General features: G+C 45.4%; 2 protein-coding genes and 1 long non-coding RNA gene across 9 annotated transcripts in view; 1 reads left to right on the top strand and 2 right to left on the bottom strand.

Moving 5' to 3' along the window:
• Nucleotides 1-1781, bottom strand: part of TMEM44 (transmembrane protein 44) — a 37790-nt gene extending 36009 nt beyond the window's left edge. For 2 of the 4 annotated variants that reach the window (XM_059391258.1, XM_059391259.1), the window contains exon 1: nt 1348-1778. In XM_059391258.1, coding sequence (XP_059247241.1) covers nt 1348-1490 — 143 coding nt within the window. In that variant the 5' untranslated portion in view covers nt 1491-1778. Of the gene's footprint in view, nt 1-1347 lie in introns of all 4 variants that reach the window. The other 2 variants (XM_059391257.1, XM_059391260.1) reach the window with 2 other exon arrangements.
• On the top strand, nt 1346-26796 carry LOC132011924 (uncharacterized). 3 transcript variants are annotated; one of them, XR_009402456.1, is made up of 7 exons: nt 1346-1436; nt 17500-17605; nt 18821-19028; nt 20310-20354; nt 21487-21600; nt 22247-22449; nt 26782-26796. It is a non-coding gene; the product is annotated as an uncharacterized LOC132011924 (long non-coding RNA). The 3 variants fall into 3 exon arrangements; XR_009402454.1 differs by lacking the exon at nt 20310-20354; XR_009402455.1 differs by lacking the exon at nt 20310-20354 and having other exon boundaries at nt 17500-17934.
• The window catches only part of LSG1 (large 60S subunit nuclear export GTPase 1), a 32417-nt gene continuing 18733 nt past the window's right edge, over nt 13856-27539 (bottom strand). Inside the window, exons 8-14 of one of the 2 annotated variants that reach the window (XM_059391255.1) lie at nt 26662-27078; nt 23387-23488; nt 23113-23256; nt 21181-21304; nt 18898-18977; nt 17398-17571; nt 13856-14337 (exon numbers count right to left, since the gene is read on the bottom strand). In XM_059391255.1, the coding sequence (XP_059247238.1) occupies nt 14158-14337; nt 17398-17571; nt 18898-18977; nt 21181-21304; nt 23113-23256; nt 23387-23488; nt 26662-27078 (1221 nt within the window). In that variant the 3' untranslated portion in view covers nt 13856-14157. The remainder of the gene's footprint in view (nt 14338-17397; nt 17572-18897; nt 18978-21180; nt 21305-23112; nt 23257-23386; nt 23489-26661; nt 27079-27539) is intronic. The other variant, XM_059391256.1, reaches the window with a different exon arrangement.

Genomic DNA, 27539 nt, shown 5'->3' with positions numbered 1-27539 from the left:
TGACTAGGTGAGTTCATGGCAGACCCTCTGGCTTCGAAGGTGGAGGCTTTGCTCCCTGCTGTCAAGGGAGGGGGATCCTGGGGGACCCTTCCCCAGGCCACGCCCAGCTTGGAAAACATACAATCCCTGAAGATAAGACTGGGCTCAGGGAGGATGGTGTCCAGACAGGACGCGGGCTGAAAAAGCAGAGGAGGCATTTGCGGGGTGGGTGGGGGGGTACCTAACCTCTCCCAATCCGAGTTTCCAGGTCAGGAAAATATCTAATAAAGCACCTAGGCTGCCTCATCCTCACAAGCCTGCCCCTTTCTATAAGAGTCTGGGGGATCCATTCTTTCCATTCACTTGCGCAAGTTAGTTAACCTGTCAGAATCTCCAGAACCCTGAGTGCATGGGAGTAGTAACAGAATGGGGTGAGTTAATAAATGCCACACTGGGCCCACAGTAAAAGTGTTAAGGTTTGTTTGTTTGTTTTGCATTCCAGTGACTGGGTAGGGGCGCTGCCAAATTTCCACAGCAATATCACACAAGGGAGTGGAATGTCCATGGGGTGCCCAAGCTGAGCCACTGCCGGCCTCCCTTGGGGTGCTGCTCCTTTCTCCGCTGCCAGGGAATACTTGGGTAGCACCAGCTTGGGACAGGGTGGCCCGAGACCTGGAGGCCATCTTGGGCCAGACTTCAGCCAGCTTAGGACTCAGGTTACGGTGACCACCTGGCCAACCGGCTCCAGATGCTGGACAGGGCAAAGGCTGTGGTTAGAGTCAGATCCTCGCCAGCTCCTTGCAGATCAGAGGGCCTGGGGCAAAGGGATGCCAGAAACACAGGGAGCCTCGTCCTAGGTCCTGGCCTCTGCCAAAGGCGGTGGCAGGGCGGGAGCAGTAATAAAGATGTTTAATGAGCGCTAATGATACTAAGAGCTTTATCGGGACTAACTCATCTAATCCTGCCATCCGACCCATGAGTTATCAACCCCATCTACGTGAGGAAATCGAGGCTCAGACAGCTTGCCCAGCTCACACCGCCAGTCGGCGAGGAGGCGCTGACAATAGAACCCCGGACTCTCGGCTGCCGCCCCGGACCCCATGCACTGCACCACCCAGCCTCCTCCCGCGGGCCGCGCGCCAGCCTCCCCGTGCGCGGAATCCGGAAAGAAGTCCTGTCCGACTCCAGTCCGCCCCCGAAAGCTCCTTTCGATTGCGGAGCTGCGCTGCCTCCTGTCTCCTCCCTCTCTGTCCCCTTCCCTCCAGGTTTCCAGGAGGGAGCTGGTGGGGGAGGGGGAAGTTAGCGCCCCGCGCCCCCCGCGGCCGACCCGGCCCCCATCCCCGCGCCGCCCGGTTCGGTCCCTGTTACAGCGTGTGGGCGGCGATCCAGCAGGAGGAGGAGCAGATCCACAGGCCGAAGGAGATGCAGACGCGGTGGCGGGCGAAGCAGCGGTCCAGGTAGTCCCAGTCCCAGAGCGCGGACGCGGGCGCGGGGCTGGCCGCCTCCCCCATGGCTCTCCCGCTCCGCCCGGCCCGGGCCCCGGCCTCCCGCACTGCCGCCCCGCGCCCCCTTCCTCCGGCTGGTGCCCCTTGAGGCGGCGGCGACCCCGGCTGAGCGCACGGCGGCGGCCAGGAGATGGGCGCTGGCGGCGGCGGCGGCGCGGGGGAAAAGTTTCCGGGACCGCGCGGCTCCCCACCCGGCGCGCTATTGTCGGGGGTCGGCGGGCAGGAGGCCGCCCCCCAGCGGCGGGAGCCGGCAGCGGCCTCCGCACAAAGGCTGCGGCCCCCCGGCGCCCGCCGCTCCCGGACGGAGCCCTCGCGGTCACCCCCCGCCCCCCGCCGCGGCGGCCAGAGCCGAGGGGGTCACGGTAAGGCACTCCATTTTTCTGAGCCGAACAATACACCTTACTTCGCGCCTGGTGCAGCGCTTGGGTGCTGCGGCTCCCGGCGGGAGCGGGAGGTCTGATCCTAGGGTATAACGGACAGGGGGCGGTGGGGGGCCAGGCAGAGGGACACAACCCACTCCTACCCCGCAGTCCCCAAGCCAGACTTCCAGAAAGTCACCCTGGAAGGTGCCCCAGCGAGCTGAGGAGGGCGGCGGTCTTGGCCATCCTGCTGTCCCCTCCAGCCACATTGCCACACAATGCTGGTACATAGAGCTGTACTTGAAAACAAAGCTATGATAATCTTAAAATTTCCTCGTTGATTTTAGTAAATTTGCTTAAACAAGGAGGTGACCCTATCATTTAGGTTTTTGTTTTGTTTTTAAATAGCAGCCTTACAGACTTCTCATTCATATACCACAAAATTTACCCTGTTAATTTACAATTCAGTGGTGGTTAGGGTGTCCACAGGGTTGTACAACCACTACCACTATCTCATTTTACAACATTTTCATCACTTGCCAAGAAGCCAGTGCTCTTAGAAATTACCTTCCCCTCCACAATGGCAGCCTTAGGCAACCACAAATCTACTTGCTGTCTCTACAATTTTTGTGTTCTGGAAATTCTATTATTTATTTAGTTAGTGAAAGGTTTTATTTATTTGTGTGTGTGTGTGTGTGAGAGAGAGAGAGAGAGAGAGAGAGAGAGAGAACTCGCAAGCAGGTGGAGCAGCAGGCAGAGGGAGAAACAGGCTCCCTGCTGAGCAAGGATTCCCCATGTGGGGCTCCATCCCAGAACCCTGGGATCATAACCTGAGCCAAAGGCAGTTGCTTAACAGACTGAGCCACCCAGGTGTTTCTGTTCTGGAAATTCTATCTCTTCTTTCACTCCACATAATGTTTTTTTTTTTTGTTTTCCACATAATGTTTTTAAGGTTAATCCATGTTACAACCTGTGTCAGAACTTCCTTCCTTTTTATGGCTGAATAATAATCTATTGTGTCAATACATCACATTTTATTTATCCAGTCATCAGTTGATGGATGCTTGGGTTGTTTGCTTGTTTGGGTTATTATGAATAATGCCTCTGTGAACATTCATGTAAAAGGGTTTGTGTGCACAGAGGTTTTCAGTTCTCTTGGGCGTGTCCCTAGGAGTGGAACTACTGGGACTCCTGGTAACTATGTTTGAGGTTTTTTTTTAAAATGTGATTTCATTTATTTTTTTTTTAAGATTTTTTATTTATTTGACAGAGATCACAAGTAGGCAGAGAGAGAGGGGGAAGCAGGCTCCCCGCTGAGCAGAGAGCCCAATGTGGGGCTCGATCCTAGGACTCTGGGATCATGACCTGAGCCGAAGGCAGAGGCCTTAACCCACTGAGCCACCCAGGCGCCCCTATATTTGAGGTTTTGAGGAACTGCCAGATGGTTTTGCAAAGTGGCTACATTATTTTACAGATTAATTTATGCTTAAAGTTATGACCACTCACAGGAGAAATGGAACACTATTTGTCAGGTATGTCAGGCTAGGAGCTGAAGACACAGGTTTTTTTTTGTTGTTGTTTTTAAAGATTTTATTTATTTGAGAGAGTGCAAGAGAGAACATGAGCAGGATAGGCGGAGGGGCAAAGGGAGAGGTGGACTCCCCACTGAGCAGGGTGCCGGACACGGGGCTCGATTCCAGGACCTATGCGGAAGGCAGACACTTATCTAACTGCCCACCCAGGTGCCTCTGACGACACGTTTTTGAGAAAAACAGTCAAGTCCCTACGTTCATGGTGTTTACAGTCCAGTAGGAGAGAGACAGACATTAAAGAAGCAATAGAATAGGGGCACCTGGGTGGCTCAGTGGGTTAAAGCCTCTGCCTTCGGCTCAGGTCATTATCTTGGGGTCCTGGGATCGAGCCCCACATCATGCTCTCTGCTTGGCGGGGAGCCTGCTTCCCCCTCTCTCTCTGCCTGCCTCTGCCTCTTTGTGATCTCTCTCTCTATGTCAAATAAATAAATAAAATCTTTTAAAAAAAAAGAAGCAATAGAATAAATAGAAGTCAAATGAAAATATGTTATTCAACAGAAGGGGCCAAAATCAAAATATGGAAATGATTAAGACAACTAAGGCAAGATTAAAAGTTTAAGTTAAGGGGCGCCTGAGTGGCTCAGTGGGTTAAGGCCTCTGCCTTCAGCTCAGGTCATGATCTCAGGGTCCTCAGATTGAGACCTGCATCGGGCTCTCTGCTCAGCGGGGAGCCTGCTTCCCCCTCTCTCTCTGCCTGCCTCTCTACCTACTTGTGATCTCTGTCAAATAAATAAATAAAAAATCTTAAAAAAAAAAGGTTAAGTCAAAAGGAAAAATCTCCCTCGATTTTTCTCAAATACATAAAATCTTTAAAAAATAAAGGAAAAAGAAAAAATATAGTAGCCAAGTTTCTCGTAGGCTATAAAAAACACCCACAGTCTGCAGGCCCGGCCTGCTGGTTCTTTGTGGGTTCTTCTGGCGTGCGTGTGGATACTGACCTGTGATTGCCTGGATCCCGGGTTCTTCTGGTCACGTGGCCTACCTACTGTTCCCAAAAGAGAATCTGTTCCACACACTATCTCGCTGAAATGAGGACATACCCTGCCTGTGTCCTGTCACCCTCTCACAGGGCTCCTGTAGGGTAGGGGCTGCCTTGGGCTCTGCCTCGTTGAGGCTTGAAGACACCAGAATTTAATTGGTTTGCTTCTTATGAAGACTTCCTTGTCCCTCAGGCTCAGTATAAACCCTTGGAGCCCGGGCCGGTTGGAGAAATTGCTTCATTCCTCCCCACCCCACCCTGGACCAAGTTTGGACCCCTCAGTAGTTTTTCGTTCTGGCGGTTAGTTCTCAGCCTTTTCAGTGAACTCTGAGAATTTGTGGAGAAAACCTCATCCGCAAAAAATAAGAACCTGTGTGCACACTCACGCGGTTGTTCATACAATCTTAGGAATTTGTGGAAGTCCTGAAATGCCACTATGGATTTCATGCAGGATGAGACCCCAGACTAAAAACCCTTCGTTTGAGGGGTTAAGCTCGGAGGGAGTCCCCTCTCCGGTCCCTCCGGGCGGTGAGGTGTGAGGATCCTTCAGCCACCTGTCAGAAAGGACCCCTGCTGAGTCCAGCTCTCTGGGCAAGAGTGCTTGGAATCTGCACTGATCCATTACCTGTCGCTCTGAGTGGCTTAAAATAACAGAAATATATTCCCTTCCGGTTCTGAAAGCAGGTTCCGGGGACCACAACCAAGGGGACTCTAGGAAGGGAATCCATTCATTGTCTCGCTCTATCCAGCGGCTGGTGGCTTCCAGTGCTCCTTGCTTGAGGCCTCAGCACTTAACTCCATCTCTCCCTCTGCACTCACATCCCCCTTTTTCTTCTGTGTCAGATCTCCTCCCTCTGCCTCTTTCCCAGAAAGACTGCATTTGTGACCTGCTCAGATCATCCACACTACTCCCCATCTCAAGATCCTTAACTGAATCACGTCTGTGGACTCTTTTCCCATATAAGAGGACATTTACAGTTTCCAGGGATTGGGACCTGGTATTTTGGGGGGCCACTATTCAGCCTATGATGCCGACTTCCCACAGGCTTCCTGTGAGATTCTTATGAGAAACTCCAGCTTGTGGAGATGGCCTTCAGTGGGGGCGGACAGACTGTGGGGAGTTCTTGCCAGTCCCTGGACACGCTGGCTCACAGGAAAACACAACGGGAAGAGTGTGGGCTTTGGAGCCTCCCGAGGCAATCTTCCCTGCCCAGGCTGCTCTGCGTCCTGATCCTGTAGGGACATAAGCCACTGGGCCTGTACTCCTCCAATAGTTACTGAATGAATGAATGGATTTTTTAAAAAAAGATTTTTCTATTTTAGACAGGGGGTGGGGGTGGGCAGAGAGAGAGGGAGAGTCTCATGCAGACTCCCCAGTGAGAGCATAGCCCAGTTCAGGGCTCAAGCCCAGGACCCCAAGATCAGGCCTGAAACCAAGATCATGGAGCTGAAACCAAGAGTCGGATGCTTAACCGACTGCACTGCCCAGTTAATTGATTTTATTTATTTATTAAAGATTGCATTTATTTATTTGACAGAGCAAGAGAAGGGGCGAGAGAGCACAAGTACGGGGAGAGGCAGGAGTGGGAGAGGGAGAAGCAGACTCCCTTGCTGAGCAGGGAGCCCAACCTGGGACTCGATCCCAGGACTATGAGATCATGATGGGAGCGGAAGGCAGACCCTTAACCGACTGAGCCTCCCAGATGGCCCCAACTGAATGAGTTTTTAAACAGCCCATACAAATGTGGTAGGTACTGTAGTTGGAGCGTGTTTAAGATCCTTTTGTGCCCCTACCATTGTGCGTGCCGGTGTGTTGGGAGGGCTTTTAAGAACCCCACGAGGGGCGCTTTGGGGAGTAAGCTTGCTTTTGGCACTAGGAGACAGGCCGGATGGCGGGCGAGCCACCCAGCTGTCAAAGAAGTGGGACTTCATCCATTGCAACACTTGGGATTATATAGGCTAACCCATGCCCTCCCTGCTGTGCAAACCCCTCCCAAATTCGGCCAGGACCTTCCAAAAGGATTTTCACTCGGTGGGCCCTCAGGAAGTGGATCAGTTCCTTTCCTGGGCTCCTCAGAGGCCCTGCAGCAGCCCTGCCCAGAAGCTAAAGCTCCTGTTTCTTTGGCCGTTGTCCAGAGCTTGCCAAAAAGAAAAGCTAACACAAGGACCAGAACACAGGTCCTCCCTCCCCCGCTTAGAGGCATTTCCTGTTGGCAGGAGCGGTGAGCCCAAGGGCTTTGTCCTGGACAGGGAGGGGCTGCAGCAGCCTGGACTTTGTCCTGCAGGGGCTAGGGCCACGCGTGCCTGGAGGTCCAAGCCACCAGGTGGGGTGGGGGAGGGGACACACACAGGCCTGCAGCTCAGCTGCTTTCCCTTCTGAGGACAGGCTAACCCCCCTGCCAGCGTTCCTGTGGGGCATACTATTTAGAGGAAGGGCTTGGGGCTGCTACTCAAGCAGCAACACTAAAAAAGGCTCTCTCCAGTGTGATTTACCTGCTAGGAAGACAGAGAAACCACTGCTCGGCAGATGCGTTTTGAAATAATGGCATTTCCAAATCCCAGTCAGGCCTACTGTGGACACGCTGGAGTGTCATGAGGGAAGCAGGTGGTAGGACTCCTGGGGCCCGGGGTTCTACTTAAAACTCAAACTCACATCAACTCACTGCTGGGTCTTGTGAAAATTGTGCTTTTTCTTCCCCTTTAAGTTCTTTATTAATAACATCCTGCTCCTTAAAGTCACTTACTTCACAAAGCTTAGAAGCTAAGCAGGGGCTAATGGAACTCATGGATGTTGAAACATTACATCAAGGAAAGCCTTACCTTTTTTTTTTTTTTAAGTAATCTCTACCCCCAATGCAGGGCTCAAACTCACGCACCAAGACTCAAGTCTCACACTCTACCGACTGAGCCAGCCGGGTTTCTCACCTTTTTAAAGAGCCAACTAAATAGAATTCAGTACTTGAATATTTGAAACTCTTGCTAATTTAACTCTTGCTAACTATTGCAAATCTTGCTACTTTAGAAGTAGCCAAGATGTACAAATTATAAATGTGAAATCCACCCTTTTCCTCCCCCACTCTCATGAAAAAATTCTCACCATTCTGACCTTTGATTATTGGGCTGGGCAAGAGTTAAGAGTCATTACTGTTAGCAGTTAACTTCTGAAGTTGTTACGAGTCACATTTTAAGTGCCTAATAGTCAACATTGGCTGTGGTTACCTATAAAATAGCCCTGGATTATAGAACATTTATTTGCATTGTGGCCAGAAAGTTTTATTTGACAACTCCTGTATTACAACATCTATGGCAGCCCTACTTTTATATATATATATATATTTAATTTATTTATTTGACACAGAGAGATCACAAGCAGGCAGAGAGGAAGGCAGAGAGAGAGAGAGGAGTAAGCAGGCTCTCTCTGAGCAGAGAGCCTGATGCAGGACTTGATCCCAGGACCCTGAGATCATGACCTGAACGGAAGGCAGAGGCTTAACCCACTGAGCCACCCAGGAGCCCTGGCAGCCCTACTTTGAAAAATCAGAACCCTCTGGAGAATAATGATGTCTGTGTAGGTTCCCTGTTAACAGATGTACCACTGGAGTGTGGGGTATTGAGGATGGGACAGGTTGTGCCTACATGAGGACTGTCAAATATGGGAACTCTGTACTTACTGCCTAATATTGCTGTGACCCAAACACAGTTCTAGAAAATAAATTAAAATTTAAAAAAACACAAGCTTGCAAAAACCTCTTCATGTCCATCAATAATAGAACCATAAACTACAGCAATGACAGATTTATCACTATATAAGTATATATAAGACTGTGGCCACATCTCACAATGTTGGACTGAAGAAGCCAGATAGAGGAGGACACACTAGATTGTGTGTGTGTCATACAAAATCTGGTGAAAAGGTCAGAATAGCAGTTACCCTGGGGAAGATCAGTTTGTGGCTGAAAGGAGGCATGAAATGCTGAACCTTCCGTGTCTTCATCAAGGTGCTGGTTGCATCAATGTGTTGTTTGTGAAAAGTCAGCTTACCTATACTCTCACAATTGTGCACTTTCTGTATACATATTACACTTCAGTAATATGTACTTCAATACAACATTTACAAGATGTATTCGGAGTCTACTGTGTTCTGGGCACTTTCCACTTACATGATGCCTTTCACTTCCAGATTGTTCAAAATTGTTTTCCCTTCATATCAGTCTTTTTTTTTTTTTTTAAAGATTTTTAAAATTTATTTGACAGAGAAAGAGATCACAAGTAAGCAGAGAAGCAGGCAGAGAGAGAGAGTGGAGGAAGCAGGCTCCCTGCTGAGCAGAGAGCCCGATGCGGGATTCCATGGGGCTTGATCTCAGGACTCTGAGACCATGACCTGAGCTGAAGGCAGAGGCTTAACCCACTGAGCCACCCAGGCACCCCATATCAGTCTTTTGAAAGCAAAATCTTTCCTTTCTGTAGGGCCCTCAACTGGTCAATAGTATGAGGAATGCACGGACAACAAATGGTTACGGGTGGGTATTTTGAATGATTTTCCTCACTTCTCCCCACAAAGAAGTTAGAGGCGTGGCATTAAGTAGATTTCTGGCTTGCTGCCACATTTTCCAGTTTACCTTCAAAGAAAGCATATGTGGCTACTGGCATCTTGACCAAAACCTTAACTTCCTTCTAGTTTCCTGAAAAGTAAGCAGATGACAGATATATAGCAGGTTCTACTTTAAAAGGGCGGTGTATTTCTTGTAATAAAATGCTGGGCAGAAATTCCAAACAATAGAGATAATGTCAGCGACTGGAATTTGTAAGTGTAAAGTACTAACTGTTACAAAATGGGTGAGAATACCCCCCAAAAATCGAAAGGATGCTTAATGAGACACATTGTGGGCAGAAGCCAAGATGAAAACAGAAAGCCCCTTTCAGGGTGTTCTAGTTTTGGTTCTTCAGACTCTATCTAAGCAGAGGACCTAGGTTTAGTTAATTTTCTTGACTGGAGCCCAATGCGGGGCTTGAACTCAACCTACGCTGAGATCACTGTTGGATGCTTAACTGAGTCACCCAGGCATCCCTTAAGTTTAGTTTATTTAGGAGGCAATCCTGCATTTCTGCATGAAGCAGAAATGAGGGAGTGGAGAAAGTGAGGGATAGGAAAAAGGCCATGGGTGAGTTAGTGAGAGGGTGGTTGGCTGTGGGCAGGCAGGGCTCAGCTCCCCTGAGGACACGGTTAAGGCATGCGTACAGTGTGTGCACCAAGTGACAGACGCTGGGGCACTTACCAGCCCCCGTTCTTTACCAGTTGGTGGTGGTTCTGGGGGTGTTACAGCCCCAGCCCTTCTAGACTGCCCTGTGTGCAGGCTGAGCAAGCCCTGTGGGGCAGGAGAAAGGAAAGCAGGGAATACAGGGCTTGTGGTGGAAAAACCTGCACAGGAACTGCCCACTGGGGCTGCAGGTGACCCCACCGTGGGCTAAGGGACGTGTAGTGGTATGGGGCATCCACACAAACATCTCTCTTTTTTTTTTTTTTTTTTAAGAGAGATCACAAGTAGGCAGAGAGGCAGGCAGAGAGAGAGAGAGGAGGAAACAGGCTCCCTGCTGAGCAGAGAGCCCGATGCAGGACTCGATCCCAGGACCCTGAGATCATGACCTGAGCCGAAGGCAGCGGCTTAACCCACTGAGCCACCCAGGCGCCCCCACACAAACATCTCTTAACAGAAAATTGAGTCAGATGCTCTTCACAATTGTTCCACACTCACGAAGTTAAATACCAAAGGGTATACATCCAGAAATAAGCCCTCACGATTATGTTCAATTCTTGACAAGGGTGCCAAAACAATTCAATGGGTAAACACTAGTCTTCAACAAATGGTGTTGGGACTACTGGATACCTCATGTCAAAGAATGAAGCTGGTCTATCTACTTCATACCATATACAATAACACAAAATGGACCACAGACGTAAATCTAAGAGCTAACACTTTTAAACTCTATGTAAAAACTATGTAAGAACATAGAGGGTAAATCTTAGTAAACCTTGGATTTGTCAGCAGTTTCTTAAACTTAACACCAGGAACATAGCAACCAAAGAAAAAAATGGATACATTTGGAATTCAGCAAAATTAAAACTTGTGTTCCAAAAGACACTATTTAAGAAAATGAAAAGACAGCCTATTTAATGGCAGAAAACATTTGCAAATGACAGATCTGATAAGGGACTTGTATCTACAATGTACAAAGAACTTTTGTAACTCAGTAACAAGATAACTCTAAATTAAAGAATGGGCAAAGGATCTATCTTAACTGACATTTTTCCGAAGATGATATATAAGTGGCCAGTATGCACATGAGAGGATGCTCAACATCACTAGTCATTAAGAGAATGCACATCAAAACCAGGAGATACCACTCTGTACCCACTACGATGGCTAAGACAAAAAGACAGACAGTAACAAGTGTTGACAAGGATATGTAGAAATTAGGGGCGCCTGGTTGGCTCAGTCGGTTAAGCATCTGCTTTCGGCTCAGGTCACCATCCCAAGGGTCCTGGGATAGCGCTGCTAGGCAGGAAGCCTGCTTCTTCCTCCCCCTCCTGCTCTCCCTGCTTGTGCTAATAAAATCTTTTTTTTTTTTTTTTAAAGATTTTATTTATTTATTTGACAGAGATCACAAGTAGGCAGAGACAGAGAGGGGGAAGCAGGCTCCCTGCTGAGCAGAGCCTGATGCAGGGTTTGATCCCAGGGTCCTGGGATCATGACCTGAGCTGGGGGCAGAGGCTTTAACCCACTGAGCCACCCAGGCGTCCCTCTAATAAAATCTTAAAAAAAAAAAAAAAAAAAAAAAAAGGATATGGAGAAATTAGAACCTGTTGATGGGAAATGTAAAATGGCGTAGCCATTCTGAAATAGTAGTTGCTCAAAAGGTTAAATGTAGGGCAGGTCCACTCCTAGATATATACCTGATTTAAAAACCTGTGTCCACACAAAAACTTGCACACAAATGTTCAGAGCAGCATTACTCATATAACAGAAAGTGGAAACCCACATATCATTATTAATGATTTGAGAGAGAGAGAGAGTACAAGTGGAGGGAGCAGCAGAGGAAGAGGGAGAAGCAGACCCCTCGCTGCGTGCAGAGCCTGATGCGGGGCTGGATCACAGGAACCCAGAACCCCAGGATCATGAGCTGACCTGAAACAGACCCTTAACTGACTGAAGCCACCCAGATGCCCCTGGAAACTCAAATGTCTTTTAAGTGATAAATGGATAAACAAGATGTGGTATATACATACATCCAATGGAATGTATTATTGGCAATTAAAAGCAATGAAGTACTGAGAGGTGTTAAAATACATACAAACCTTGAAGACATGGGCTAAGTGAAAGTCAGTCACAGGTCACTTAGCTTGTGATTCCATTTATAGTAACGTATAGAAGAGGTAAATCTATATAAAGTAGATTAGTGGTTGCTTGGGGCTGAGGGGATGAGAAGACTGGGACCCAATAGCTAAAGGGTCCTGGGTTTCCTTTTGTGGCAATAATGTAGAATTGATTATGGTGGTTAAGTTACACAACTCTGAATATACTAAAAACCATTACACTGTGTGCATTAAATTGTGATTTTGTACAGTATATGAATCTCAGTAAAACTGTTACAAAAATAAGAGCATGGAAGCATATGTACCTACTTTTTCTGTAAAGTCTCATGTTTTAGCTATTACATTATCATTAAAGCAAAACTTATTCTAAATCCGTACATGCTTTGTTCATTCAGTATGGAAGTTTTCTCCCACACAACTGTGTGCCTGTTCTTCAGTAAATGGAACAAAGTATATGTATGTATGTATGTATATATATATATATGTATTTTTTTTTTTTTAGAAGACTTTATTTATTTGACAGAGACACAGCAAGAGAGAGAACACAGGCAGGGGGAGTGGGAGAGGGAGAAGTAGGCTCCCCGCTGAACAGGGAGCCCCATGTGGGGTTTTGAGTGGATCACGACCTAAGCTGAAAGCAGATGCAGAACGATTGAGCCACCCAGGCGCCCTGGCACAAAGTATATTTTAACATGCCAATGCTGTTCCTGTCATGAGCTTTTTTTTTTTTTTTTTTTTTTTAACTAATTCTGTCTCATTTTTCTCAGATTAAAATGACTAGAAGTAGATTATTGCAGATGGACCAACACCATTTTAGAACCTTCTTAGCTTTGCCTCCTCTCAGTCTACCTCAACCTTGGTCTGGAGTAACTTTTCGCTCCGCATTTAAAGAAGAAAACAGTAATCCCCTGTTTATAAACCCTTCCTCGGCTTATCTAGTACTTTTGAGAAAACATCCAGAATCCCCCCATAAACTCCAAGGCCCCGTGTGGCGGCTCTTGCTAACGTCCTTCCTGCTTCAGGCGCTTCTCCTGCTGGGCCATTTTCTAGTGCCCTTTCCTGCCAGACAGGAGGGTTTGTTAAATGAACAAGTACACTTTTTTATTCTCTAGGTGGAAGATATTTTCAAATAGATCTAAAAGTCCTTATGGCCACACAGGGCAAGGCTTAACTGCGAATTCATAGATGAACTTTGAGTGTCTGTGTTTTTTATGGAAATGTGCATTTTTCTGGAGAAAGCATCCATAACTTCCATTAGAGTTTCAAAAATACCTATCACACAAAACAAGCAGGTCCTACAAACCTACCTACAAAACAAGGTAGGTTTCTGATTTAAGGGAATAATGAGGCTCAAAGAAAAACGGAGACAAAAATAAAGTGAGAAGCTGAAACAGCCATGGTGTATTTATCACACACAATGGCACTATGAAACGTAAACTGCCTTTGTCATTCTTTTTTAAACAATATTTTATTTATTTGACAGAGAGAGAGAGACATACACACACAGCAAGAGAGGGAACAAAAGTAGGGGGAACGAAGAGGGAGAGGAAGAGGGAGAAGCAGGCTTCCTGCAAAGCAGGGAGCTTGACATGGAACTCGATCCCAGGACCCTGGGATCATGACCTGAGGCAAAGGCAGACGTTTGACTGAGCCACCCAGGTGCCCCTATCTTTGTCATTCTTGATGGTTATAAGTACCAAGGTGATCAGGGATCCCTATGACTAAAACAAAATCTAGCTGCTTATCCCCCGATTTTCTCACCCCTACAGATAGCCACAAAAAAACCGCTTGCTTCCTTCTATAGTAGCGGCTCATGTTGATGGTGATTTTCCATGGAAGGTCGTGCTCTCCAGAAGTTTCTGGAAACTACACACGCCAGTCTCCTATTCCAAGATCTGATATGCCTTCTGTCATCCCAGGGGTGTGCTGGGTATGTGTGAGGTTGAGAATCATTAACCTAACTAATGTTCCCCAAAGAAGCCATCTAAAATCCCAGTCATGTCTTGCAAATTCAAACTGTTTAAAGAATGTGAAATGTCCAAATGGCAGTGTATCTACATGAACCAATAAAACATCTGTCAGTGGCAATTTAATTTTAGTACTTTTCAAAAAAAAAACCCAACTTACAAATTAGTATGCATCAGTGTATCTGTTCTCGCACACATATACTCATTCGTTCCCTCATCTTAAGTTCAGCCTTCTACAGGACAAGGTTTCTGGGGCTCCAAGATGACTGTGTGAGAGTCTATGCCCCAACGAGCCTCTCCATCTGGATACAGACTGTTTGGTGTGGCCACGGCATCGCAGGCCAGAACAGCTCCTCTTCTATTCTGGATGCACAAGGCAGATGCCATTACGTCACAGCCCATGTTCACGTATCCAGGTGCTTGTAGAGTCGGCGACTTTTCTCTTTTTTATTTCTGTTGCCATGTTTTTTCCAGGCCTTCCCAGTCCTGCTCTCAGAGCTCACAGTAGCTGCAGTCACCAGGCCACTCCCTGGCTTGTAGCCCATCACAGTCTGGACTCCTTTGGTCAAAGCTCTCACATTTTCCTAGGAAGTAAGACAGCATTATTTGAGATGTGAGCACAGAATTACTTAAGGAGAACTCTAAGACAGCAGACTTCCACTTCCTTCACGCTCCTTTCTCTCCTCACTTTTTTGCTCCCCTCCTGAGATCATGACCTGAGCTGAAAGCAGACGCTTAACTGACTGAGCCACCCAGGTGCCTCTCTCTCCCCATTCTTAAATAAGTTTCTCAGCATTCTGTCTTCAGTGCATTCTTTGTTCTCAACTTTGCTTAGTCCCAGAGCTTCAAATACCATCTCTCACTAGCCACAACAGAGCACTCCCATTACCTTCCTCGTGTATTGCATACACCCAGCCACTGAGTTCTCTGGATTGCAGGCTCTAGGATTTGGTGCATCTATCCCCTCCTCTCCACCACCCGGCTCTAACCCTGGTATTCACTGACTTTTACTGCAAGTGAGAGGAGTCTGCAACACTCCTCTCATCCAGGCTCCAGGCTTCCACTAGACTTCTCCAATCACATATTCCTCTTCCTGTCCTCACAAGCCCCTGCAGCCTGGGGAATCGAGTTCCTATTCCCTCACAATGTGCACAGGCTACTGACAGCATGGACTGTTTACTCAGAGAACCTACACCCCCATCTCTTCATGCCTTTGTTCAGACTACTCCCCCTGCCCAGGGCGTGCCCTCACTACTCCCTGCACCTGGCACATTTTAGCTGTCTGTCAGAGTCCAGCTGAGGTCTCATCACCCCTCCGTAGTTTCACTCACCTACTCTCCTCCCAGCCCCAGGAGGAACTGCTCCCTAGTCTGGGTTCACAAAGTACTTGACTTACACCTCTGCCCTAGACCTGGTGTGTCATGTTATTTGTTAACTTGCCCATCTCCCCTTAGCTAGAATGTGACCTCCTTATAAACAGTGTCTTATTCATTTTGGTATCCTAGGTCCTAGCATAGTAGGCACACATAGAAAGTGCACAAAAAAGTTTTTGTAAACTTGTGACTTAAGTGGAACACAAACAAACAAACAAAAAGAACTAAACAAATTTTAAGTTTACTGGGTTAAAAAAAATAAATAAATCCCTCATAATCCTGGAAATGCAAAGCAGTATTTCATGATCTTCTTATAATAGTAAAATGTTACTCTAGAGGCTAAAGCTTTAGTATCTGTGACTTTTTAGCTTTCTTGCACATGACCTTTAGAAACATTGTGTAAACACTTAAAACTTCCATTTACATGTTTTGCATGACAATAGCAGGCCCAAGGAAGAACCTGTAATCTTTCTGCATATCATTAAATTTCCTTCTAAATATTGGTAAGACTGAAAATAATTCAAACCAGGAGTCACAACAATCTAAGTTCTAGCTCAGCTTTGCCATTTAAGACAAGTGTCCTTGAATAAGTCACTTAAATTCCATGGGCTTCAGTGTCCTCAATGGTAGATAATAATGGGGACAATACTATCTGCTTGGCCCACCTTAACAAACGGTGTGAGGGACACAAATAAAGCATCATATAAATACAGTAAGACTCATTCTCTGGATACAGATGACCCCTGCCCCACCCCAACTTTTCTGGCTGTAGCAGTCACAAAAGCATTTAATAAATATATTAAATACAGTTACAGGATTTAACTGTTCTACATATATATTTGTTCTTTAAAATTAATATGTATTGGCTCAGAAAACCCACTTAATGGTAAACAATATTTGCATATTATGACAAAGGCTTATATTGGAACATATAAAGAATTCTTATAACTCAACAGCAGAAGTGTTCTCCAAAGAAGACATTCATGTGCTCATGAGCACATGAGAAGATTATCAACATCATTTATCCTTAGGGAAATACAAATAAAAATCATGACATATCACTTCACATATACCAGAATGGCTAAAATGAAAAAGACAGAAAAGAAATACTGGTAATGGGGCGCCTGGGTGGCTCAGATGGCTAAACATCTGCCTTTGGCTCAGGTCATCATCTCTAGGTCCTGTGATCGAAGTTGGGCTGCCAGCTCAATAGGGAGTTTGCTTCTCCCCTTCCCTCTGCCTCTCCCCCTGCTTGTGCTCTGTCTCTGTATCACTCTCAAATGAATTAAAAAGAAAAAAAAAAAACTAAAAAAAAATTAAATAAAAAAATTAAAAAATATATATATATAAAAGAAATACTGATAAGGATATAAAAATTAGAGCCCTCATACACTGCTGGTGGGAATGTATAATGGCACAGTCACTTCGGAAAGTTTGGTGGTAAATCAAATGTTAAACATGGAGTTACCACTGGACCTAGCAATCCCACTCCTAATTATATACCCCAAAGAACTGAAAAATCTTATGTTCAAACCAAAGCTTGTACATGAATGTTCACAGTAGCACAGAAGAAAGAACAGCCAAACTTCATCTACAGATAAATAAAAAAAAATGTGGTCTATTGATTCAATGGAATATTATTTGGCAATAAAAAAGAAGTACTGATACATGGATGAACCTTGATGTCATGATGCCAAGTTAAAGAAGCAAGTCACAGGGGCACCTGGGTGGCTCAGTGGGTTAAAGCCTCTGCCTTTGGCTCAGGTCATGATCCCAGGGTCCTGGGATCGAGCCCTGCATCGGGCCCTCTGCTCAGCAGGGAGCCTGCTTCCTCCTCTCTCTCTGCCTGCCTCTCCGCCTACTTGTGATTTCTGTCAAATGAATAAAATAAAAAATCTTAAAAAAAACAAAACAAAAAACAACTAACTGTATAAAAAATAAAAAAAAAAAGAAGCAAGTCATAAAAGACCACAGAGTGGGTGATTCTATTTATCTGGATAGGCCAATCTATCTAGGAGAAAGTAGATGAGGGATTGGCAGGGGCTGGGGGGAGAGGGGAATGGTGAGTCACTGCTCATGGGTATAGTATTTCTTTCTAGAATGAAAAAATGTTCTAAAATTATGGTGATAGTTGCACACCTCTGAATATAGAACAAACTACTGAATTGTATTTTAAAAGAGTGAATTTTATGCTATGTGAATGAGTATTTCAACAAAACTGCTATATAAAATGTGTTGGATCAGAAAGTAAAGAAAAACTTTAAAACTTACTTGATGGAAAAAAGTTTTATCAACTATATTTTCAATCTGTATTACTTTTTTACTTCTGCCTGAATGTATTTTCAGTCCGCCACCATTTGTTCTGTTCTCTAGGAGTCGCTGGTGTTGCTGCTGAAAGGTCACAGGGTCTCTTCCAGGAGGAGGATGACAGTACAGAAGCTTACCCTACAAAGACAAGAAAAGTAACAGCACATGACAGGTGCCTTGTGTGTTATCCCAGAAGAAAAAAGTCCTCTGAGAAGCTATCTCCGGCAGGCACCCTCTGGCAAGCTTCCTGCTTTTTGTTGCAGAGAGCTGAGCAGAGTTCTGTCACCTATAACCATAGCCCTAACGAACACACGACTGTGCTCCTTTTTACCTTGTCTGTATTTTCTACAGAAGTGTTCTTCAGTACACTGACATGAGTAGACTTAGGGTAAATATTTTCCAAAACAAAAACCAGGACACAACTGCAAAGCGGGATGATACTAATGGGGACATTGGGCTGGCCGTGGTTGCTCACTGGGCGCAGATTTTCCACTTCCCACTGTAAGCACTCTATAAACTGTGGTTGGTTTTAACTCATCTTCCGTGGTTTTATAAATGGTGAATCAATACATAATTTATCCATACGAATATTCTACTAACTTCTTTCTTCCAGAACTGAAGGCGAGAGGGTATGCTGCCCAATCTGACTCCTGTGCTTGCCAGAGCTCTGCTGACATGGCACTGAGAAGGCCAAACAAAGCCAAATCCTCATAACCAGTTATTACTGGAGATCCAGAATGCTTTGTTTGTGAAAAGAATTCAGCTTAACCCATAAATACTATTGGGGGTTAATTATGCACAAGGCCCTGAGCTTAGTGGTGTGTGTGTCTCCACATACTTGTATTTTTCTCATTTATTTCCCATAATAATCTCATGAGATAGGTACTATTAATTCTTATTTTACTTACAAGGAAAACCCCAAACTTGGCAACTGTTCATTTGTAACATGAGAATAATAACCTCATAGACTCGCTGTGTATTTTTAACGAGGTGACACAAAGAAAACATTTCACACTGCCCTCAGCAGGGCTCGCTGGGAGTGCTGCTGTTATGAGGGCATGCGCAGGGAGAAAGGCACATGACCAGCTACACTGCAGGGAGGGTGGGGACACAGCTGTCACAGGAACCAGCAAGGGCTGTTTTCAATACAGATTGAAAACCAGAGGCACCATTTTCTCACTTTCACCGATGACAGGTTCAGCGCCCTCTTGCCTCGCCTTACGCTGCTCCTGACATGCCAGGTCCAGATGACGCTAGCTGCCCTGGTCAAGAACGTCTGGCCAAGGCTGTGGATCCCCTTACCCAGAAGAGCCGCGAGAACCTTGCCCATGTGGCCTCTCTGACAACACAATCTCAGTGAGGAAGTATCTCCTTTCTAACTTAACAGGCTGCCGGCATCTAAAAGCACAGTGTGAGAACGAAGGCCTATCTACTCCAGAGCAACAAGGAGCCAGGCTCACTTACGTTGACGTAGTCCTTCAGGATATAGCGAGCAGACCGAGGCTGGTCTGGCTGCCCATGTGCTGTCATGAATCCTCGCATGTCTGTTTAGGCAAATAACGGTGCAAAACCGAAGTCACAACAAAGACAACCAGGTGATGGAAATTTAGTCTGTTACCCCACTAACTGTGCATCCTGACTTGTTAGCTTTATTTTTAAAAAAAGATTTTCTTTCATTTGGCTGGGGGTGGGGGGAGCAGAGGGGAAGGGGGAGCATAAGCAGTGAGGAGAGGCAGAGGGAGAAGCAGACTCCCCGCTGAGCTGGGAGTCCAACATGGGGCTCAATCCTGGGACCTGGAGGATCACGACCTGAGCCAAAGGCAGACACTTAACCATCTGAGCCACCTAGGCACCCTTGAGTCACTAGCTTTCAAAAAGCAACCATCACTGCAGAATATAATCTGGTTAGCACTATAAAGACATCTGACAATCCAGGTGAACAGACGATACTAGCACCAAGTGGTAACAGAGACATTCAATTTCTCTCTTCTCCAGTTATTTCTTTCATCTCTTCATTTTATGAACATTTAATCATGGAGGCTACCTGTAGAATGCTATGTTGTCACTATTATTAGCAACGCCAAAGGAAATCAGTAAGTCTCTTCTTGTTTAGTGATCTAGCTATGCTTTTTTCAGCTTCTCAAACATATTGCAAAGATCCCTCTAATACTGACTCAACTAGAGGGAGTAGCAGAGCATAGTGGTTAAGAATATAGGCTTTGGCAGAGACAGGTGGGGTTCAAAACTCGGCTTCCCCACCTACTAGCTGTGTAGCAGGCTCTGCCATTTTGGAAGAAAATAAAACTCTAGTTCACATAATATAAAAAAATACTTTTAGGCAGATTAAAAATCTAAAGTATTAAGAAAAAGATATTAGAGGGAAACAATTTTGTCCTTAGATAGGGACGACTCTCCCCAAGTAAAACACCAAACCCCATCAAGACAAAAAGGGAAAAAAAAAAAAAGGCTATTAAAAATTTTTAATGTTGGGTGCCTGGGTGGTTCAGTTATTAAGAGTCTGCCTTCGGCTAGGGTCATGATTTCAGGGTCCTGGGATCAAGCCTCGCATCAGGCTCTCTGCTCAACAGCGGGAGGCCTGCTTCTCCCTCTCCTACTCCCCATGTTTGTGTTCCTTCTCTGTCAAATAAATAAATAAAACCTTAAAAAAATAAAAGTCTCTCAACCTAAGTTCAAGTTCTGGTTTAAGTGTGTTTCATATCAAATCACCTTTCTCTGTGAGAAAAATACAGGTTTTTTTTTCTCTTTGTATCAAATCACTCAAATAAACTGAATTCCTTCCCCGCTGGTGGCAGTTCCTTTAAAGGCATGTATGCCACAGATGTGTGGAAATGTTTCTAACACTGCTATCTCTTTAGGTAGACAAAGGTTCCTCCAGACCACCTTTAAAGTTTCTATTTAAGGTAAATAAACCACAATCAGCTGAAGAATGATAGGCAGCTAGCTCCCACGTAGCACTGGGTTAAGACACAGAGGTGGGAGAGTGATTGACTCATTTTAAAGTCAAACAAGGTTTTCAAGGGACCGATGGAAGCAAGGGAGACTGTTTTGTGTCCCCTTCTTGACCATGCTCCACTCTGTCCCAATTTCTGAGGACTTCCTTTTCCATGCTGCCCTCCAAACTCTCCTATCCTACTATCACAGCATATTCATTTTCTTCCTAACATTCCTCCACTTCTGTTTGGGAGAAGACTCCAGAAAAAGCCAACATGGCTTCAGTCAGAATGCATGTCTATACCTGAGTACCAATAAACCAGTGAATGCCCTAAGGGCCTTTTCTTCAACACATGTGACAGCTGCTGGCATGCCCCCAGAGCTTTTGACACTGTCTGCATGTAGGCCTCCTACAGGGAGGGGCCGGAGACCAGGAGGGCAGGGGAAATCATGTCTCCCCTGGAGTGGGACTGATTGCTACTGTCAAGGTCCACAAAGGGCAGACCTGAAGAGTCATCCAGGGACTCAAATGATCTCCTTCTCTAACTCCAGGAAGCACTTAAGTAATCTACTGCTCAGGCAGTGGTCAGCTCTCCCTCCCTCACTGTTGCACTCTGAACCCACCTGCAGGATAGCTTGTGGGCAAGGCCAACAGAGACAACAGAAGTACCAACAAAGTAAAGGACATGGCAAATACTAAGGAATAATGTGAATTTGTATCTTTGCAGGAGTAGGTCTCTCATTAACTATATTGTTACTTTTTCATTCATATTTTAAAAATAAATCACAACTCACATCCATAAGCTGTCAATAGTTCTTCTGATGTTGGAGGTCGATGTGGATCTTCATCCTCTCTAGGCTTGATGATATTAATGCCATAGATAGCTTCTAAAACATGTCTTGGAATATTCTGGCAAACATAGGCTTGTCAAGGAATCCATTCCCTTGAACTGAACCCCTCCCCACCACAGCTTCAGACACATGCTTCCTAATTCAGCACTTCCAGGACAGAAACTTTTACCTCTCCAGAAAAGAAGGGTAGTTACTCACTAATTTCTGAATACTTTTTCTTCCTTTAAACCCCATGCTACCTTGTACCAGTTATTCATGGACATGCTCCATCTGACCGTCCCCCCAACTGAATCTGGCAAGGGCAGGATCCACGGCTGATTGATGCCTACAGCTTCCATGGAACCCAGCCTAACCTGGCTTGTGGTAAGTACTCAGTACATACCTGATTACTAATTCACAGAGAAGCTGAAAATATACAGAGAAGCATTTAGTGTAACATGTGTTCCCATCTATCAAGAGGCAGTAACAATGTCATCTATTAAAACACTGTACTGAAGGGGAGCCTGGGTGGCTCTGTGGTCATGATCTCAGGGTCCTGGGATCGAGTCCCGCATCGGGCTGTCTACTCAGCAGGGAGCATGCTTCCCTGCCCCCGCCGCCCGCCTGCCTCTCTGCCTACTTGTGATGTCTGTTTGTCAAAAAAAAAAAAAAAAAAAAAAAAAAAAAAAAAAAAATCTTAAAAAAAGGTGCTGAAAATGCAAACCTTTCAAACACTGTACCAGCCCCACCTCGCCCCCTGGAGGTATGTGAGTCTGTGTGCAGTCACTAGGCCACTTTGCAGACTTTGACATTCACCAGTATCTATTAATTCAAAGTACGGTTCTGCAAGATGACAGTTTTTACAGAAATGGTGTCAGAACGTATGTGTAATGTTTTCAGATTTACCCAGGTCACTACAGGTAGACTTAAAGCAGTGCAGTCTTTTTAACTATTGTGTACTATTCTATTTTAGCAATACACTGTATTTTACCTATCCTAAATGAATTCTTTCTTCCTCATTTTCTTACAGAAAGAGAAATTAAACTGGGGTGCATGAAAAGCTGTGGCCTTCAGGGAGGTCATGAAGGATCATGTCAAGAACTGTAACTAACAGATTGGTGTGCTGGTCTCAGGGAGTCGCCTGTCTCCCGCCAGCACACACAGAATAGTAAACAGGCAAACATGCTGGCTTATAAGAACGGTAAAACCTTAAGACACCATGGTTCTTAAAAGGTTTGTCTCTGAGTACTTTTTTCATGTCAGACACTATTCTAGATGCTTCACAGAAGGTAACTCATTATGCTGGGAGGTGACAGAGTTCCTAATCAGCTGCTTACTAGCTGCTAGATCTTGGCAAATTGTTGAAGTTCTCTGTGCCTGACTTTCCTCAAGCTTGAAAAAATGCAAACAGCAGCAGTACCCACGTCAAGGGCTGCTTTAAGAATTAAATGAGATTACTTGGTAAGTGTTGTGTGGCGCACATAGTAAGCTAGCAATAATGTTGGCTGAAATGATTACAATTCTCACTGTGAGATCATCAACTGTGAAGTAGTTTTTCGGAATTTTTCAGGAAAGGAATGTTTCTGGAAGGTTATGCAAACTTACAAAGGTAACAGAAATAGTCTAACACCAGTGTCAGGATTCAACTGGGAGCCGAGATCCAAAGCCCGGGCTCTCCCACTGATAACAGGCGACACAGTTGCCATCGGGACAGGAGGTCTTCCTCCCAGAGTCCTGAGGCTACCTCACTGTATAAACTTAGATCACTAGCCAGTATTTCAGGTTTTTCCATTCAATAGCATTTGTGAATTTATCCAATGCAAAGCAATGTCCCAAACAAACTTGAAGCCCTAATATACACAAGAATAACCAATTTTTATAAAGCAGAAAGGATATTAGTGACACAGGGGGGACGTGGTCTCTCATTTGGTCAATTGGGAGGATTCCACTGCAAATCATCTCTGCCTTAGTAGAGACGAAGGATGGCATCACCAGGCCGGGGCAGTCACACAAGCAGAGGCCAGGTTCCACATAGAGGGTCTGAAAGATAAGTGAGAAGTTTATGCTGGGCACAAAGCAGAGGAAGGGAAAAGACCAGCACAAGAGCAGCAAGGACCTTCAAAGAAGCACCCAGAGGGAGGAATCTGAGGAGTCGATGCTACAGAAATACCTGGAAATGCTTGGTGTGGCCAGGTGTGGCAGACACAGACACTTTCTTGTCACCCATGATGGTGTTGATTGTGGAACTCTTACCAACATTTGGGTAGCCCACCTGCAAGAGACACCTCAGTTACTGAAGAGTCAAACACTACCTCTGTCGAACCCAAAGTAAATACACACAAAGGACAACAGTAGTGTAAGTGTTTGGGGGCTTTAAAACATTTGAAATAGATGCTGTTTGTTGACAATCTTCTCCCCGGTGGTATGGGTGTATTTATTCAGACAAGTTTCCTGGTAAATAAATTCTTCCTCATCACTGTCTGCAGTGATGAATAGTCAAGCTAAGTACATTTTACTTTTATAGGTCTTGCTGTAACAGCAGATGTTACAATAAACCTCAGCCCTCTGTTCCCAGCTTTCCCCAGGATGTCCCATCTCACAGGCATTTCGCTGTTTCTGCTGTGTTTTTCACACTGTGGGTGAAGTCAAGTATTAGACAGGCATTTTAAACACCACCACATACAATTAATCTTTAATTTTTAATGACTTGTTAGGAAATTTCTGTCTTATTGGTTAAAAAAATTTTTTTTGATTGGTTAAAAATTTTAAGTGGCACATTGACTTGATATGGGTTAGCAAGCTCTTAAAGCTCTTCAATTACTCCTAGCAGGATTATATTAGGGTTCTCATGGCAGCCTTGCTCCAGGTTTTTCCTCAGGCTTCCTCCTGTACCTCCAAATCCAATTCCCACTTACTTCTAAGAATCCTTTATCAGTGTGACTGGAAGATTATAAATACCAATTCCACTAAACATAAAACCCCAAATCTTCCACCTCTATTCTAGGCCTCATTACAGACAATATCCATTGTTCCAGTCTTTGCTCTCGCTCCTCTTCACACTTAGACAAACTGTTATCTGCTGTTCCACGAACATATTTCCATTCCTGAGGCTTTGCTTGAGCATTTACCTTCTGTCTGTCTGGAAGGCCCTCCCATGGTCACTTTGTCAAAACCTCACATTATACTTTCAGGTGAGAAACCTCTTACATAAAGATTTCAGATGACTGCTCATCGTTCTCAATATTCTCATGTTTTGTGTTTGTTTGTATCTTGATTATATGACTTATTACTACTTGTTTCGATGGCACGAGTTGGGGGGAGGCCACTGTTGTAGCTGTTCTCTCCCCCACCTTCTGTAGATCAGGCTCCTTCACTACACACTCCTACAGGCTGCAGGATGTATTCTCACACGCACCACACCTGGAACTCCAAGCTCTGGGAGGGTGAGGACTGGGTCTGTCTGCTCCCAATGTACTGCTAGGGACCAAAAGGATGCCTGGCCTGCGGCACGTGACCAGTAAATGTTCGTAGACTGAGGAAATTAACCTATTCTTGGGATTTCTAGAGCAAAACATTCAGAAAGTAGAGGGGCTGCTTAGTACTTCCCTAAGTGTGAGAAAGAAACTAGCTTTTGGGGAAGCTGGTTTCTGGTAGCATGAAAAAAATGAATTTTTAGCAATCATATTAAAAAAAAAAAGCTGAAGCTCTGATGCTGAGGGAAATGACCTAAGTTCTCCAAGCTTCACAGCAAGTGAGTCCATACCACTGTAACTAGGCAGTGTACTAGGTCTGCCCAGCTCTAGGGACAATTCCTTTAACCAGCACTCTGAAGTGAAACGTTGACGTACTATAATCATTGTAAGTAGGCTTGTGGTGGGGGGTGGGTGGGAGCACACTTTGAAACAATTAGGATTAGCTATACTTGGCATGTAATTTAAGAGTTAGAAGATTTTAAACCTGTCATGATCTACTTTCCCTTATGGTTTTGTTCTCTTGGATGAGAGACCTTTACAATAATCTTCTCTGACATCTAACATCTCCTTAGCTAAAGATGGGGTCTCTGGAGCTGTGCTGTACATCTTTGAGGTAGCACTTCTCACACCCACCTCTAGAACTAGTGTATATGTAGCTAAGGATGGGATCTCCTTTCCCTTATTCTTTTTTTTTTTTTTTTTAAAGATTCTATTTATTTGACAGACAGAGATCACAAGTAGGCAGAGAGGCAGTCAGAGAGAGAGGGGTAAGCAGGCCCCCTGTTGAGTAGAGAGCCCAATGAGGGGCTGGATCACAGAACCCTGAGACCATGAACTGATTCGAAGGCAGAGGCTTAACCCACTGAGCCAACCAGGTGCCCCTCCCTTTGTTCTTATGCAACTAAAGCAGCAGTCACGTTTTACTTGGCCCAAAGATGCTGGGGTTTTCCCTAAAATACACCTGGAATATTTACAGTACAAGTTGGCAAGGATCACATGACACCAGAAGCCTAAGATTATTGAACTTGAAGTCTGAAGACAACTTTGAAGGCGTTCTCATTCTGCTACCTCTTTGTAAGTCACAGGACTGGTAGGGCTGAAATGGAAGACAAGAGAAGATAACTGATATAAACAGGGCTGTAACCAATGTTAAGTCTTGAGAGCGTTCATTCTTTTGAGCTGGACTTTAGCTATTCCCACAATGCCAACAGGCAACAAGAGGGCAATAATGTTCCCTATGATGCCAAAAGGTTGGTTGGTCTCTTGGGGTCCAGTGTAGCTACCAAGATCAGAAATAAAGGCACCCATGTGGTGGGGCACATGGGTGGTACAACCAGTTGGGCGTCCGGCTTCGGGTTTTGGCTCAGGTCGTGATTTCAGGATCCCAAGATCAAGCCCTACTTTGGGTTCCATGCTCAGTGCACAGTCTGCTTGGGATCCTCTCTCCCTCTGCCCCTTCCGCTTCTCTCTTTCCAGTAATAAAACTTTCTTAAAAAGATTTTATTTGGGGCGCCTGGGTGGCTCAGTGGGTTAAGCCGCTGCCTTCGGCTCAGGTCATGATCTCAGGGTGCTGGGATAGAGTCCCGCATCCGGCTCTCTGCTCAGCAGGGAGCCTGCTTCCCCCTCTCTCTCTCTGCCTGCCTCTCCGACTACTTGTGAATTCTCTCTGTCAAATAAATAAATAAAATCTTAAAAAAAAAAAAAAGATTTTATTTGTCAGAGAGAGAGAGGGAGGGAGGAGGGAGGTGGAGAGAGAGCATGAGCACAAGCAGGGGGAGCAGGAGACAGAGGGAGAAGCTGGGTCCCTGCTGAGCAAGGAGCCCGATGTGAGACTCGATCCCAGGGCTTCAGCAAAAGGCAGATGCTCAACCAGTTAAGCCACCCAGGCAGCCCTCAAATAAGAAAATCTTAAAAAAGAAAGAAAGAAAAAAGTACCCATGCAGTAACGATCTGAGGACCTATTTCATTTTACCAGTCCAACTGTAAGTTGTCCGTCTTTCACCTTCTTCCCAATGTGCAGCTGCTTAAAGATCTCCAACAATTCCTGCCTCGATACCAGGTGGGTGAAATTGTGTGTGCACTCCTTCCGCAGGGTCTTCCTACCCTGAGCCTCAGAATCCACAGGACAGCTTCCCTGCCAGTCCAGGCCACAGGCCTCTTCATCAGGATTGCTATCGTCTTCCGAGCAAGTCTGCCAAACCTCTTCCTCCTCCTCTGGACAGTCCTCATACTCACTGGAGTCTTCATCACTAGGGGCAACGTCACTGAGTGCGAGGGAACTGGTGTCTGGGAGATGTCTGGGCTCACTGCATGAGACCACAGCCTCAACACAACTGGACTTTTCGGACTCGGCTGTGTTGGTTTCTCCAGCATCCCCTTTCACCTGCTCCTGAAGAGAGGACAGAAACCAACAAAGCTCAGAAGTGTATGACAATGGCACCTTCCACTCTAGTGAATGTACTCAGCGCTGGTTATCTCAGGTGAAGACAGGATAGGATAAGTTATGAAGGAGACCAGAAAAGATGAAAACAGGGAGACATGGTAAACTTTTTGGTGAAAGGACACAACCAACTAGCAGAAGTGGTGCTCTCTGGGGATGGGAGGAGCAGTGGACCTTCACTTTACACATCATGTTTGTAACAGATACATCTCTTTTTTAAAAAAAGCAAGAGTTTAGAAAAAGCTGGTGTCAAGCTGACTTCTTTAGCAGTACATTATTTTGCACCAGGCTGTAGAACAAAGCATTTCTCATTAATGATAAAATATTTAACATTCTCTTCTTTGCACAAAACAAGGGCATGGTTTATAATTTGAGTTTCTTTTTACATTTCCATTTTTAAAGACCATGAT

The sequence above is a fragment of the Mustela nigripes genome, chromosome 2 (assembly GCF_022355385.1).
Source record: "Mustela nigripes isolate SB6536 chromosome 2, MUSNIG.SB6536, whole genome shotgun sequence".
NCBI classification, from domain to species: domain Eukaryota; kingdom Metazoa; phylum Chordata; class Mammalia; order Carnivora; family Mustelidae; genus Mustela; species Mustela nigripes.
Note: the sequence above shows the minus strand (reverse complement) of the source record. Positions and strands in the feature narration are given on the sequence as shown.